Source organism: Rhincodon typus, chromosome 23, assembly GCF_021869965.1.
Source record: "Rhincodon typus isolate 14 chromosome 23, sRhiTyp1.1, whole genome shotgun sequence".
In the NCBI taxonomy this organism is placed as follows: Eukaryota; Metazoa; Chordata; class Chondrichthyes; order Orectolobiformes; family Rhincodontidae; genus Rhincodon; species Rhincodon typus.
In genome coordinates this window covers 3,079,094-3,093,543 of record NC_063354.1, presented here as the reverse complement: position 1 = coordinate 3,093,543, position 14,450 = coordinate 3,079,094, and the positions used below count along the sequence as shown (strand labels likewise).

The window sequence follows — 14,450 nt, the reverse complement described above, 5'->3', positions numbered from 1 at the left end:
AATTTCATACTCGTTTTGAAGAACATGAAGAGGGAGAGTATGTCACTCTTAAACATTGGGGAAAATGGCTGTGATCATGTTCAAGTGTTTCACCCTACATTCTTTTTTAAGCATAACACAAGTCTCCATCAAAATCTGTTCTGTTGCATTTCCTCTAACTTTTCTGGATGTTTAAGGAAATGCATGGAATTTTACAGTACAGATGGAGGCCATTTGACCCTTCATGTCTGTACCAGCTCTCAAAAGAGATTCCCAGCTTGTCCCATTGACTGCTTTCCTGAGGCAGCGGGAAGTGTAGGCGGAGTCATCAAGTCATACAGCATGGAAGCAGACCCTTCAGTCCAACTCATCCATGCAGACCAATGTTCCCTAACTAAACTAATCACGCTTGCATGTGTTTTGCCCTTATCCCTCTAAACCTTTCCTGTTTATGTGCCTGTCCAAATGTCTTTTAAATATTGCAACTGTACCTGTATCTGCTACTAATTCTGGCAGTTCATTCCACAGATGAATGACCCTCTGTGTGAAAATGTTGCCCCTCAGGTCCCTTTTAAATTTTTCTCCTCTCACCTTAAAAATATGCCTCCTAGTTTTGAACTCCATGGCTCTCGGGAAAAGACCTTTGCTATTCACCCTATTGATGCCCTTCATGATTTTATAAACTGTTATTAGGTCACCCCTCAATCCGGTGGAAAAAGTCCCAGCCTAACCAACCTCTCCTTATAACTCAAACCCTCCAGTCCTGGCAATAACTTGGTAAATCTTCTCTGAACCCTCTTCAATTTAATAATATCCTTCCAATAACAGGGCAACCAGAACTGTACACAGTACTCCAAAGTGGCCTCACTAATGTCCCGTACAACCTCAACATGACATCCTAACTCTTACACTCAATGGTCTGAGCAATGAAGGCAAGCATGCTAAATGTCTTAAACACCCTGCCTGCCTGTGATACAACTTCCAAAGAGCTATGTCCCCAAGTGCAGAGGTCACTCTGTTTAACAGCACTACCCAGGACCCTACCATTAACTGTATAAGTCCTGCCCTTGTTTGCTTTACCAAGATAATAGAAGATAGGATCAGGAGGAGGCCATTCAGCCCTTTGAGTCTGCTCTGCCATTCTTCACGATCATGGCTGATTGTCCAACTCAATAGCCTAATCTTGCTTTCTCCCCATAACCTTTGATCCCATTTGCCCAAAGTGCTATATCTAGTCACATCTTGAATACATTCAATGTTTTGGCATCAACTACTTCCTGTGGTTGAATCCCCTCCTACAACAGATCCATCACTGATGTTAAACTCACTGGTCTATAGTTTCCAGGCTTCTGCTTACATCCCTTCTTAAACCAAGGCACACCATTAGCCAACCTCCAGTCCTCCAATACCCTCCCCATGGTTATAGATGATATAGATATCTTTGCTAGGGGCCTGCAATATCTTTGCTAGGGGCCTGCAATTTCTTTCCTAATTTCCCACAATGTCCTGGGATACACTTGATCAAGTCCCAGAGGTTTATCTACCTTCTTGCGTTTTAAGACCTCCAGCATCTCATCTTCTGTAATGTGGACTGTTTTCAAGACATCAATATTTATTTCCCCAAGGTTCCTAACGTCTTTCTACGCAGTAAGTACTGTTGCAAAATATTCATTTGGTATCTCTCCCATCTCCTATGGTTCCACACATAGACAACCTTGTTGATCTTTAGGGGCCCTATTCTCTTCCTAGTTGCTCTTTTGCAATGGCCTAGTGGTATTCTCTCTGGACTGTTAATCCAGAGAGGTGGGTAATGTTCTCAGAACCCAGGTAGTAGAATTTGAATTCAATGAAATATCTGGAATTAAGAGTCTAATGATGACTGTGAAGCCATTGCCAATTGTCAGGGAAAAACCCGTCTTGTTCACGATGGTCCTTTAGGGAAAGAAACTGCCATCCTTACCTGATCTGACCTACCTACATGTCACTCCAAACCTACAGCAATGTGGCTGCCTCTACTTGAACACATTTAACAAATTACTCATAATCCAAGCCCTTTACACTATGGCAGTGCCAAGCTATGTTTGGAAAGTTACAATCCCCTACTATTGCAACCCTATTATTCTTACAGCTATCTGAGATCTCCCTACATATTTGCTCCTCAGTTTCCCACTAACTATTTGGGGGGGCCTATAGTACAATCCCATCAAGGTGATCATCCCCTTCTTATTTCTGAGTTCTACCCATGTAGCTTCACTCAGAAAATTCGACAACAATCTCTCCATCAATATCATCAAAACAAAGGAGCTGGTCATTGACTTCAGGATGTGGAGTGGAGGGCACGCCCCTGTCTGTATCAGTGGTGCTGAGGTGGAGATAATCAAAAGTGTCAAGTTCCTGGGAGAGACGATCGCCAACAATCTTCCTAGTCCACTCACGTCGACATTACAATCTAGAAAGCCCACCAACACCTCTACTTCCTCAGGATGCTAAGGAAATTTGACATGTCCATAAAAACCCTTACCATTTTTTATAGATGCACCATAGAAAGCATCCTATCTGGATGCTCACAATGTGGTATAGCGACTGCTCTTCCCAAGACCACAACAAACTACAAAGAATTATGATCACATTCCAGTCCATCATACAAACCAGCCTTCCATCCATTGACACCATCTTTACTTCCATCTGTCTCAGGAAAGCAACCAACATAATCAAAGACCGCTCCCTCCCCGGTTATCCTGTCTTCCACCCTCTTCCATGGGGCACAAGATATAAAAGTTTGAATATGCGTACAAACAGATTCAAGAACAGCTGCTTCCCTACTTTTAAAGGAACATCTCAAATGTTCATTCTGATCTCTCTCTCTCTCTCTCCCCCCCCTCTCTGTGCACCTTCTCTGTAGCTGTAATACTGTATATGCACTGTTATGCTACCCTGATGCACCTTGGTGCAATCTACCTTGATAGCATGCAAAACAACACTTCTCACTGCATCTCCGTACATGTGACAATAATAAATCAAACAAATCAAAGCAGTAATATTTTCCCTAATCAAAAACTGCCCCTCCTCTCTCACCTCCTTTTCTATCCTTCCTATAGCATCTAAACCCCAGAACATCGAGCTGCCAGTCCTGCCCCTTTCTGCCATGTTTCTGTAATAGCTATGATATCCCAGTCCCATGTTCCCATACACGCCCTGTGTTCATCAGCCTTACTTGTAAGACCCCTTGCATTGAAATAAATGCGGTTTAATTCTTCAGAGTTACCTCATTCTCTGACTTGCTCTTGCTTGTCTTTCCTAATTAATTTGCTCTATTTAACTTCAGAGCCATTCTCATCTGTCTCTGTCTCTCTATTCTCACTACAACTTAGAATGTCTTCTACCCTCACCCCAAAAAAACTAGTTCAAAGGCTCCCAAATAGAACTAACAAATCTCCCTGCCAGGATATTAGTCCCGCTCCAGTTCAGGTGAAACCCGTCCATTTCAAACAGGTCTCTTCTGCCCCAGAAGAGATCTCAATGATCCAAAAATGTGAATCCCTGCCCCCTGCATCAGCTCCTCAGCCACTGATTTATCTGCCCTATCCTCCTATTCCTACTCTCACTAACACCATGGCACCGGGAGTAATCCAGAGATTACTACCTTTAAGGTTGTGCTTTTTAACCTGCAACCTCCTGCATTCACTCTACAAAGCCTTTTCCTTAATGATGTCATTCTTACCGATGTGTACAACATCCAGCTTTTCATTCTCCCCTTTAACAATATGCTACAACAGCTTTGCGATGTCTTTGACCCTGGCATCAGGGAGGCAACAAATTTTCGCTCATGGCCACAGAATCTCCTGCCTATGCCCCTACAGGAGACCCCCCTATAACAAATACTCTTTTGAACCTTGACAAATCCCAATTAACTGAAGATTTATTTTTGGTGCCCAAGATCTGGCTGCCACTTCGACCTTCCTCTGACAGACTATCCCCACCAACAGTACCCAAAAGTCAGCGGAGGGAAGGATGATTTTCATGTTGGACAACTCTCTGTAATTTCTTGCGATCACTGAGGGAGTGCCGCGCTGTCGGAGGGTCGGCGCTGAGGGAGAGCCCCACTGTCTAATGCACAAACACTACTTGTTTACTTGGCTGTGCAGTTATTTCTGTGTCTGTTGTTGACTGTAATCTGGTTGTGTCACTTCTGTTACAGGACTTGTTTGCATTGGGCTTGTAAACGTGGTCACACCCAAATTGTGTCCTACTTACTTGCTGCTGGGGCTAATAAAGACATCCTGACAAAGAATGGTGAAAGTGCAGCACAGCTGACGGTGAAACATGAAATCCGAGCCATGTTAGGAGGTGATTTGCTGATATTATTCTTCTTCCTCTTTCTCTGTAGCATCACTGTCTACCTCTCTGCCTGGATATTTTAACATTTATTTCACTTTGATATTCTCATCCCTCCATCTCTCTGTTCCTTTCTCTTGAGTGGACTACTCTCTAAGGTCAAATGTCCAAGCGGACACCTCTCCCCTTGCACTCACTGTCAAACATCAGCTCATTGCAAACTCTGCTTCAGTCCTAACTTACACTAAAATCCTGTTCATCCAACTTCACTCAGTGACCTACACTGGCTCCTAGTCTACTGATGTCTTAATTTAAAGCTATTTTGTGTTCAAGCCTTCTGTGGCCTTAATCCTCCTTATCAGTGCAACTTCCTTCATTGGGAACATTGACAGGGTGATGCTGTTACTGGGCGAGAAAGCCAGAGATCTGGATCAATGATTCAGAAACATAAGTTCAAATCCCACCATGGTGTCTGGGGAATTTAAATTAAGTTAATCAAATAAAATCTGGAAAAAAAAGAAAGTTAGTATCAGCAATGATGACCCTGAAACTACCAGATTTCATAAATACCCATCTGGTTCCTGAATGCTCTTAATGAAAGCAATGACCACCTTCAAGAGGAGAATTTACCAGGAGGCGTGTTAATGTCTGTGAATTCTCAGTCTCTGACCTCTTAATAGCCACTGCATTTATGTGGCTGGTCCCATTCAGTCCCTGGTTAATGATAAACCCTATTCACTCTCTCCCCACTACCCCACCTGCCCATCCAATGCGGGACACAGGATCAACGTTCCCTCTTATCTTTTTTCCCGGTGCATGGATCTTAAAGGTCCATGCAAAGCAGGGTTGGCTCGGTGATTGGAGGAACATCCCAAAAGCATTGCCTAGGATGTTGGGTATAAATCAGGGTAACACTGGCCTCTGCAGCAATACCCCCATCCCATTGCAAACAAAACACCCCATTGAAAAATCTGTTAAGCTCTCTAAGTCTAAACCCTCGACCTTTCTCTCCCTCTTAATGATAGTCCTTAAAAGCTACCTCTTTGATCAAACATGTGGTCACTGTCACCCCTGGCCTGGTGGACAACGCTGGGGAATCCAACATTTGAGAGTTCAAGTCCCACTCCAGACCCTGAGCTCAGAAGTTGGGCTTGATATCGAGTGCAGTGGTGAGGGAGTGCTGTGCTGCTATATTTCAGGGAACGTGTTCAACTGAGGGCTTCGTATGCTCTCTTGTGGATATAGGTGGTCACATGACTGTATCTCAACAATAAACAGGAGAGTTATCTCTGGTAAAATCCGAAAGAACTGTAGATGCTGGAAATCAGAAAAAAACTAGAAATGATTGGAAAAGCAGAGCAGGTCTGACAGCATCTGTGAGGAGAAGTCAGAGTTAATGTTTCAGGTCAAGTGACCCTTCCTCAGAACAGAGTTCTCATTGGTGTCCTGGCCAACATTTATCCTCAATCAACATCATTGAAAGTATATTATCAAATCATCATCACATTGCTACTTGGGAGAGTTTGCAAATTAGTTATTCAATTTTCTATGTTACTTTATTGGCTGTAAAGCGTTTTGTTACACCCAGTGATTGTGAAAGCGTGCTGTGCACGTGGATTCCTTTTAATTTGTATCTATCCTAATATCTCTATTTCACACCTGCCAAGTTTTGTTGAGCAATATTCTGTGAGGCACCTCAGGTTATTATAACTGTGTTAATGGTGCTACATAATGTTTGTTTATGAGGAGGTAATGCTCACTGCTGTTTTCTCTCTCTCTTCCCCCTCTCCCCCTCTCTGTGCAGTTGATGAGGATTCAGAGCCTGTGGTTAATGGAGAATCAGCTCTTCCATTCCTGCCCAACTACCTGGCAAATCCCTCTTTCCCGTACGTGGAGAAGCGGGAGTCCAAAAGCTCCCAGGCTCCGGCTGTTAGCTCACTGACTGGCCGTAAACCCTCACTGACATCCCAGCCACAGAACGGACCACCAGCAGGACCCCCAGCAACTTTCCAGCCGCTGTTCTTTACTGGAGCCTACCCTATAAACGAACAAGGTAGGGAAAGGGACTGGGACTGTGTGTAGATAGAGGGTGCACTCCATCCCAGCATGCCCTCCAAAGGCAATGTATGTGTCTGCCTTCTTTGTGTTGACAACACAGACTAAGACCCATATTGTGCTCATATTCTTGAGTGCGGTTAAAAATAGGATAATAACTGATAAACTGTTACTTGTGACATTGACCGAGGCATAGCTTGGTTGCATTTATGTTGGTAATGTCTGTTCCACAGCGCTACACCTTCAAAAATGCACCCGGAAAATGCCCATGATATCCTACAGAATTAGGCAGGACAACAACAGATATCCTGCAAAATGTGTACAGCATCACAACTAGTACCGTTCAGCAGGGGTGTGCCCCAGCAAGGTGAATAGTGTACCAAGAAATTCTCAGTCACAGATCCACTCTGTGCAGTTACTTCTGACAACGTGTATGCACTCCCAAACATTTGTATGAGGGCAAACTGTGTATGCAGTAAAGAGGTGTGCATTTGAAACAGCTGTTAAACTGACCTGCCTGCCTGGACGTGTTTCCATGTTAGTGTGGGTTTTAAAGTGAATGTTCTTGGATTTTATTTTACATCTACTACTGATCCAAGTCTTGTGTTCTAAGAAGGAATGGATAAGTTTCTTGTCAAAAGAGATGATTGCTCTGCTGATTCACACAATGAAACATCTGAACCCAAAGGAAAATGAAGCAAGAACTGTTTAGAGATAGCACCGTGAGAGCTATCTGGCCTTTGGATTTTCATGCACAGGAGATCTCGCTTGTCCCATACCTGCAGAGAGAAGTTGGCCAGAATGCAACAGTATCAAGTAAGCCATTTACAAGAAGGCACCTATCTCTTGTGAACAAACTTGTTCAGTGCTTCAAGAACTTGAGAAAACAATGCATCAAGCAGACACAACATCTGATGGGAATGTGTGCCAGTATTGGGAAAAGTTCAACCAGCCAGTTTAGATGGTGGCTGAGCTTGTAGCAAACCCAAAGAAGTTCCCATTGCTGAAACTTTAATCATGCCTGTAATTAAAAACAAATCATCAGCAGCTGATGCTGCAAAAAAAATTGACAAAATCCCACTCTCTGGTAATACAATTGAACAGTGAGTTGACAACATGTCAGCTGATAGAGGGGGTGCTGCAAGAAACGTTGGCTATCATTGGGAAGGTTGCTTTGCAGATTGACGAGTTCACTGATACAAGTAGACACTGCCAGTTGCTCGCCGATGTTCGGAATGCTGTGGGAGCTTCATTCAGGAGAATTTCCTTTTGTAAGGAGCTATTGAGCCATATGACTGGTGAAGAAATATTTTGGGTTACAGCTACCTCCTTGAGAGAAGACAAACTTACCTGGCATGTCTTGGAGTATTTGTACTGATGAAGCAGCCTGCACAATGGGTAAAGTTAGAGTTTGTCAATGAGGTAATAGAGGAAAATGCTGATATTCAGACCGTTCATTGCATCTCTTATGGCCAAAGCAATGCGACCGGAGTTAGCTGCAGTATTAGAGCAAGCTGTGAAAATCATGAATTTCGTCAAATCATGGCCATTCAATTCACATCTGCTTGCTGCTTTGTATGTGGGGGCCTGGCATCAGAATTTCCTGTTACACATCGAGGTGCAATGGCCAGGGAAGCTTCTCCCCGTGTTCATAAGAGAACTGACAAGAGTATTTGACAATAATGGGCTGCCTTACAACATGTTACTTCACAGTTAACGTCCTATGGAATGTGTACAGGGCGGTGAGTAAGACCCTATGGAAACGTGTACAGGGCGGCGATTAACGCCCCATAGAAGTGCTTCCCAATCTCTTTCTAATGTGACTCATTTTAACACTTGAAAATTAACACAGCTGTTGCGCTAGGCCTCTGTATAAATTGGCCAGGAAGCTGAAGTCTTTCTGAAATTATTCTACTTAGTACTGGGCTCTGATGGAGAGTGAATCAGGAATTTCTGAGCCTGCAATGCTAGATTTGGCAAACTGTGAGAAAAGGTGCAGCCTCACCTGTTCAGAGATCTGGGGTGATACCAAAATCCCACTCTCTAAATAGTTGCTGTCTCTGTCCTTGCAGAGCTGGTGTTGAAAGTTCGAATTCAGAATCCTGCCATCAGGGATAGTGACTTCATCGAGGTGGAGCTGAATCGACAGGAGCTCACTTACCAGGCGCTGCTCAGAGTGAGCTGTCAGGAGCTCGGCATCGATCCTGAGCAAGTGGCAAAGATCAGAAAACTGCCCAACACATTGCTGAGAAAGGTGATCAAAATATAACCCGCACCCCCTCGCTGCCACACTCAGGTATAACCCGCACCCCCTCGCTACCACACTCGGGTATAACCCGCACCCCCTCGCCGCCACACTCGGGTATAACCCGCACCCCCTCGCCGCCACACTCAGATGTGTCCCGCACCCCCTCGCCGCCACACTCGGATGTGTCCCGCACCCCTTGCGTTCTGACAGAACCCCCTTGCTCTCGGTGTTCTCTTTGAGATTAAAAGAGATGGCCTGGCAGTACTTAGTAGTTCAGGCAATGTCTGAGGAGTGAAACTGAATTAATGTTTTCAGTTTGTGAACTGTTGCCAGAGCCAGGAAACCCTAGAGAGGAATCTGGCCAGTGATGTAATACAGGGCAGGAGAAATTAAATGACAAAAGGTTCACTTCTCATTGTAATTCTCTAGACTCGCACTCTGACCTGTCTGTCCTTGGCCTTCTGCAGTGTTCCCATGAAGCTCAGAGCTGGTGGAACAGCATCTCACCTTTCGAAAAGGCACTTCAATGCCTGCCAGACTCCACATTCAGTTCAACAGCTTCCGATTACAACCTCTCCTTCCATTTTTCTGAGCAGCAACTGTTGGTAATGATTCTGCTTTTATCATTCCCTTCACCTCCTCTGACTCGCCTTCTGTTTCTCGTCCTGTTACTGGCACCTGCCCCCTTGCATCATTGTCCCTTAGTCATTTACTCTCTCCTGCCTTCCACTTACTTTCCCTTTACCACTATCTTCCTCACCTTCACACTGACACATTGCTCATTTTCAACATTTTTAATTTGACTTGATCTTTAGGATAAAGAAGTTGCGAGGCTTCAGAATTTCCAAGAGCTGGAGTTTGTTTTACAGAAAGGTGACCCAACCCTGAGCTCTGTGCCAGTGACTCTGACCGAGCGTCCTTGCTACAATCAGGGGGCAGCAACACTGACCTACTGAGCCATGATGGGACAGCCAGCACGGGCATTATCACAGCACTCCACAGGAACTGAACACTGTTGCCGGCTACGAAAGGGCACAAGCCCCACACAGCAGAATGACTTTGCCAGATGCTGCGTTGTCTGTAAATGTTAATCGCAATGGCCACTGAAGACTCAGTAGCTATTACCTTTGGGGATTATTGAAAACCTTAAGCTGACTCTCCCTGTGATGATAACAAATGAAAACTAGTTCATGTATCAAATGCACTCCCTCCCCTTGCACCTACGCAGCCCACCCGAGCTGTTCCAGTGAGGCTGTCAGAGCGCAGAGGGCTCAGAATTCAGGCAGCAGGAAGAATATCAGCTGACCCAGCCAGCCACTCTTTCCAAAGCAGGACATGTCAGGACTGCTGACTTCCATTGGCCACTCCCCTGTCTTCCTCTGCTGTTTGGACAGGTTCCAACAGCAAGTTGAAATGGGCAGTCCTGTTGGACAACCTCTTTCAAAGGTAAACCCTGACCACCTTGTCTCCTTAACCTCCGAGCAGTGGAGATATAGCCCCTGAGCCTATCACACCCAATGTGCCTGGTGATGACATAGAGACTGGGGCTAGGAGGCGTGTGCAGTATGGTTAGATTGTAGGCAGGAATCTAATTCCAACAACGTGGTTCAAAAGACCTGGCACAGCCCTCAGAACCAGTGCACAGCGTTCTCCTACCTTTACATTTTTACACCTGTCCAGGTAAAGCAGTCAGCGCCCATTATCAAAGCTTTGACTCTTCGCTATCCCCATTCTCCAAACCTAGAACATGCTCCAAGTTAGCAATATTTTAAAGAAAAGCTTAAAATGAAAGACTGACCACTTTATTTTTTGTGATCATTGTCCGCCCACTTGTCAGTGAGAAACGCTTCCTGTTCTCACTTCCGGTCTGCTGTTTAATTCTCTGGAGTTTCTGTTATTCACAATGAGTCCCAGAGAAACTTCCCATTTCCCAACAGATCCACTGCTGACTCTGACATCACTTAAGGAACCTATGCATTTAGAGATTTGCTATATTTTATAAACAGCCTTTAATCTTTAGATATTCTTGAGCACTTTTTCTAATGGTTATAACCAGGAATTGATATCATAATCACTGTAAAATTATCAATAAAAGAAGTATTGCATGAAGTGCAGCAAGTAGAATTTTTTTATGAGCATGGGGCGCTTGTGCATATGATGGTATCTAGCATGATATATGTTTACATGTGCATGTTTGTTGCATGTGAGTTAGCGTGTGAACAGGTACACAGACTGTACATCCCCTGAGAACTGCTGTTCTCAGCAACAAAGGATTTGCTATTTAATTTTTTTGCTGTAGCCCATTGTTATTGCTCAAGTTAATGATTAGTGGATAGATCGTGTTGGCTAATCACTGCCCATTTCAGCTTCATATCAGGATAAACAGCTTCCCAGTTTCCTTTGGTCTTTCATTGCTGCACCATCCTGCAGAGGGAGTAGCTGTACAAGACAAAAAACAGTCTCACATAAGGCACCGATTCACGCCTGTATGGCTTTGTGTGTGTCTGTGTCAGGCGCCCGTACAGTCCATGTGCACGTCCCTGTGTCGGGCTCCCATAACGTCCATGTGTGACTGTTAGCTCCTAAGCGTGTACAGTACATGTCACTCAGATATATCCCACACCCAGGTATCTGTAATAGAAGCCAGAGTCTGAACAGTCAAAAACTTTGATTAATTCTGCTTTTATTTTAACCCCTCACTATTTTGGTCAGAAATGTAAAATGAGCAGCAAGTTGTATTTGTTAGACCAGAACATCTATTAATGTTGGGAAGACAGCTGGCTGGACTGAAGCCCCTGTTTTGTGTTTCTTCAATACTGAGCAGAATGTGAAATGTAACGTACCACATAGATCTTAATGTCCAATGGCTGGTACTGAGGCCGAGCCTGGTTCAGAACTGCTCTGTTCCAGGGCAGAATGGCATGGTCTGTAGCAGCTCAGTCCTGACCCTGAGTTTAAATCTCATTATTTCCGGTTTGCAGGATTCCGCAATAATCTGGTACTTTCCAGAGCTCTCCCCATTCTACCACATTCTTTCAGTGCCAACTCTGTGATCAGAAGGACAAAACACAAGGTGGTGAGGGGTTCAAATCCAGGGCACTGAGCCACTGAAAGAAATTAAATCCACATTTAACCCTGCGCAGTCCCTGTCCTGGGAGCGTTTGATGGGGAGGGGGAGACAGTGTAGAGAGAGCTTTACTCTGTATCTAACTTGTGAAGTTCCTGTCCCTGGGAGTGTTTGATGGGAAACGGTGTAGGGGGAGCTTTACTCTGTATCTAACCCTGTGCTGTCATTGTCCTGGGAGTGTTTGATGGGGGACAGTGTAGAGGAAGTTTTACTCTGTATCTAACTTCGTGCTGTCCCTGTCCTGGGAGTGTTTGATGGGGGACAGTGTCGAGGGAGTTTTACTCTGTATCTAACTTCGTGCTGTCCCTGTCCTGGGAGTGTTTGCAAGATTCTGTATGTATAGCATCTCTCCCAGAACACTAAACCTTCAGCCCTATCTCTGAGATTTTCCCATCCAAATATGCTGACCGTGTGGCCGGTGAAGCTTTGAGCAGTGTTTTGATAATTTGGTGTTTATCGACACTCTTGGTGTGGTTTGAGAGATTGAAAACCTCAGCAGCCTCCCCCACCCCAATCCCCAGCACAAACCAAGTCAGCTGCACATGATCAGGAATCTAGTGGAGCGCAGGTAGAAACCACGGGATCCTTATCCCTAATCTCTCAGACAACAACCTCACTATTGTAAAGCTTCCTGGTGTAATCACTCTGGTCTGGGAGGCTTGGCAGTTAACGTGGATAGTTAACCTCTTCGTTCCAGCCTATGTACACACAATCTGATAATTAAAAATGGGGGCAGGGGCTGTTATTTTAATGTCTGTCGTTCTCCCTGCAGTCCAGGCCTCATCAATCACTTTATCCATGCCCTTGCCATCTGGCCAGAAGGCTTGAGTACAAAATCCATGCTGTCCCTGCCATTGCAGTGCCAGCAGAGTGCTGTGCTGTGCGAGTGGCCACCTCCGGATTTTGATGTTTAACCAAGCCCTGTCTGTCCCCTGGGATTGCAGGAGATCCTAGTTTGCAGAAAAGCAGCTGATTTATGTCCTGTGTCCAGGTCACCGTCCAGGTCACCATCAATGTCACACACAAAGGCATTATCTACAGCAAATGACTTTGTGGGAGTTTGCTTTATGGGAGTTTTTTCAACCATGTGTCTCCCAGTGAAGCAGCGGTTCTTGAAGAGTTTCATTGGCTTGAGAATGTCCTGAGGTGAAAGGCTCTATCGAAGTGTATGATTTTCACCAAGATCTGACTGTACTGTACCACCACAGGCCTGAGCAGTGTTTTGGATAGTTATCACTTTAGACTCTAGCTCCCTGTTGATTTACAATAGTGTTATAGAGTCTTAGAGAGGTACAGCATGGAAGCAGATCCTTCAGTCTAACTCGTCCATGCCGACTAGATATCCTAAATTAATCTAGTCCCATTTGCCAGCATTTGGCCCGTATCCCTCTAAACCCTTCCTATTCATATACCCGTCCAGATGCCTTTTAAATGTTGTAATTGTACCAGCTTCCACCACTTCCTCTGGCAGCTCATTCCATACACACACCACCCTCTGCGTGAAAATGTTGCCCCTTAAGTCCCTTTACATCTTTCCCCTCTTGTAGTAAACCTATGTCCTCTAGTTTTGACACCCTTACTCTGGGGATTCACCCTGTCCATACCCCTCATGATTTTATAAACTTCTCAGCCTCCCACACTCCAGGGAAAATAGCCCAGCCTATTCAGCCTCTCCCTACAGCTCAAATCCTCCAACCTTGGCAACATCCTCGTGAATCTTTTCCAAACCCTTTCAAGTTTAACAGCATCTTTCCAATAGCAGGCAGACCAGAATTGAACACAGTATTCCAAAAGTGGCCTCACCGACAGAGCTGAAGTGGAGAGCATCAAGTTCCTTGGAGTGACGATAACCGATAACCTGTCCTGGATTTCCCATGTAGATGCAGCAGTCAAGAAGGTACAACAAGTCCTTTTCTTCCTCAGGCAGCTTAGGAAATTTGGCATGTCCGTAAGCTCCCTCACCAACTTTTACACATGCACCATAGAAAGCATAGTGTCCAGATGCATAACGGCCTGGTATGGCAACTGCTCTGCTCAGGATCGTGAGAAACTACAGAAGGTGGAGGTGCACAGCCCAGAACATCTCAGAAGCCACACCAGCACACCGCTGGTCATAGGCCTGCAGTCTGAAAAGCAACCCTCCACCACCACCCTCTGTCTCTTACCTTCGAGCCAGTTCTGTATCCAAATGGCGCGTTCTCTCTCTATTCCATGTGATCTAACCTTGTGTTCTCCTCCAATGCTTCACAGCTCCTTACGAAAGTTCTCAAAATATCTGCTCCACTTTTCCCCATGTTGAAGTTTGCTCCTAAATCTATCTTCATATACAATTACTGAGGAAAATTGCCATTACACGGAACATATTTTCCATCTTTGCTGAGGCCCCTGCAATGTTATTGCTGATTCTTCTGCAAATTCTTTAGAATCAAGTCTGGCAGGCCCACAGCAAAAAGTCACATCTTGAATAAATGCCATCATCAACTTGCGGGACAGCCGAGAGTTGAACCTGTTGATGACGCTTGGCAAGAAAATTAAGCAAATAAACACCAACAAACATTTGCAGTGAAAGCTCTCAGGACACTTGCCGTCATTCTTCTTCCTTTGCTGCATCTTCCTGTGTATCAAATGCAAGATGTCCAGTGAGTGTAAGTGTGTGTGGGACCCGTACCCCGGTGAGGCTCAGTGTGTGTGCGACCCGTACCCCGG

At 44.9% G+C, this 14,450-nt stretch overlaps 2 protein-coding genes across 2 annotated transcripts in view; both read left to right on the top strand.

Moving 5' to 3' along the window:
• The first annotated feature begins 4,144 nt into the window (after window positions 1–4,144).
• ankrd40 (ankyrin repeat domain 40) lies at window positions 4,145–10,726 on the top strand. Its single transcript, XM_048610997.1, has 5 exons — window positions 4,145–4,326; window positions 6,119–6,367; window positions 8,442–8,623; window positions 9,085–9,222; window positions 9,433–10,726. Exons 1-5 carry the CDS (start codon window positions 4,317–4,319, stop codon window positions 9,571–9,573), a joined length of 720 nt encoding a protein of 239 aa, XP_048466954.1. The 5' UTR covers window positions 4,145–4,316; the 3' UTR covers window positions 9,574–10,726.
• A 2,897-nt stretch (window positions 10,727–13,623) lies between these two features.
• wfikkn2a (info WAP, follistatin/kazal, immunoglobulin, kunitz and netrin domain containing 2a) overlaps window positions 13,624–14,450 on the top strand; it is a 21,712-nt gene continuing 20,885 nt past the window's right edge. Inside the window, exon 1 of the mRNA XM_048610869.1 lies at window positions 13,624–13,641. The gene's annotated coding sequence lies outside the window, so the exon portion shown is untranslated. The remainder of the gene's footprint in view (window positions 13,642–14,450) is intronic.

What these genes read in the sequence shown, in the direction of transcription:
- ankrd40 (XM_048610997.1), top strand. An exon ending in CTACCCTATAAACGAACAAG is followed by an intron (nt 6,368 to 8,441) that starts GTAGGGAAAGGG and finishes CTGTCCTTGCAG; the next exon opens with AGCTGGTGTTGAAAGTTCGA. An exon ending in TTTCTGAGCAGCAACTGTTG is followed by an intron (nt 9,223 to 9,432) that starts GTAATGATTCTG and finishes CTTGATCTTTAG; the next exon opens with GATAAAGAAGTTGCGAGGCT.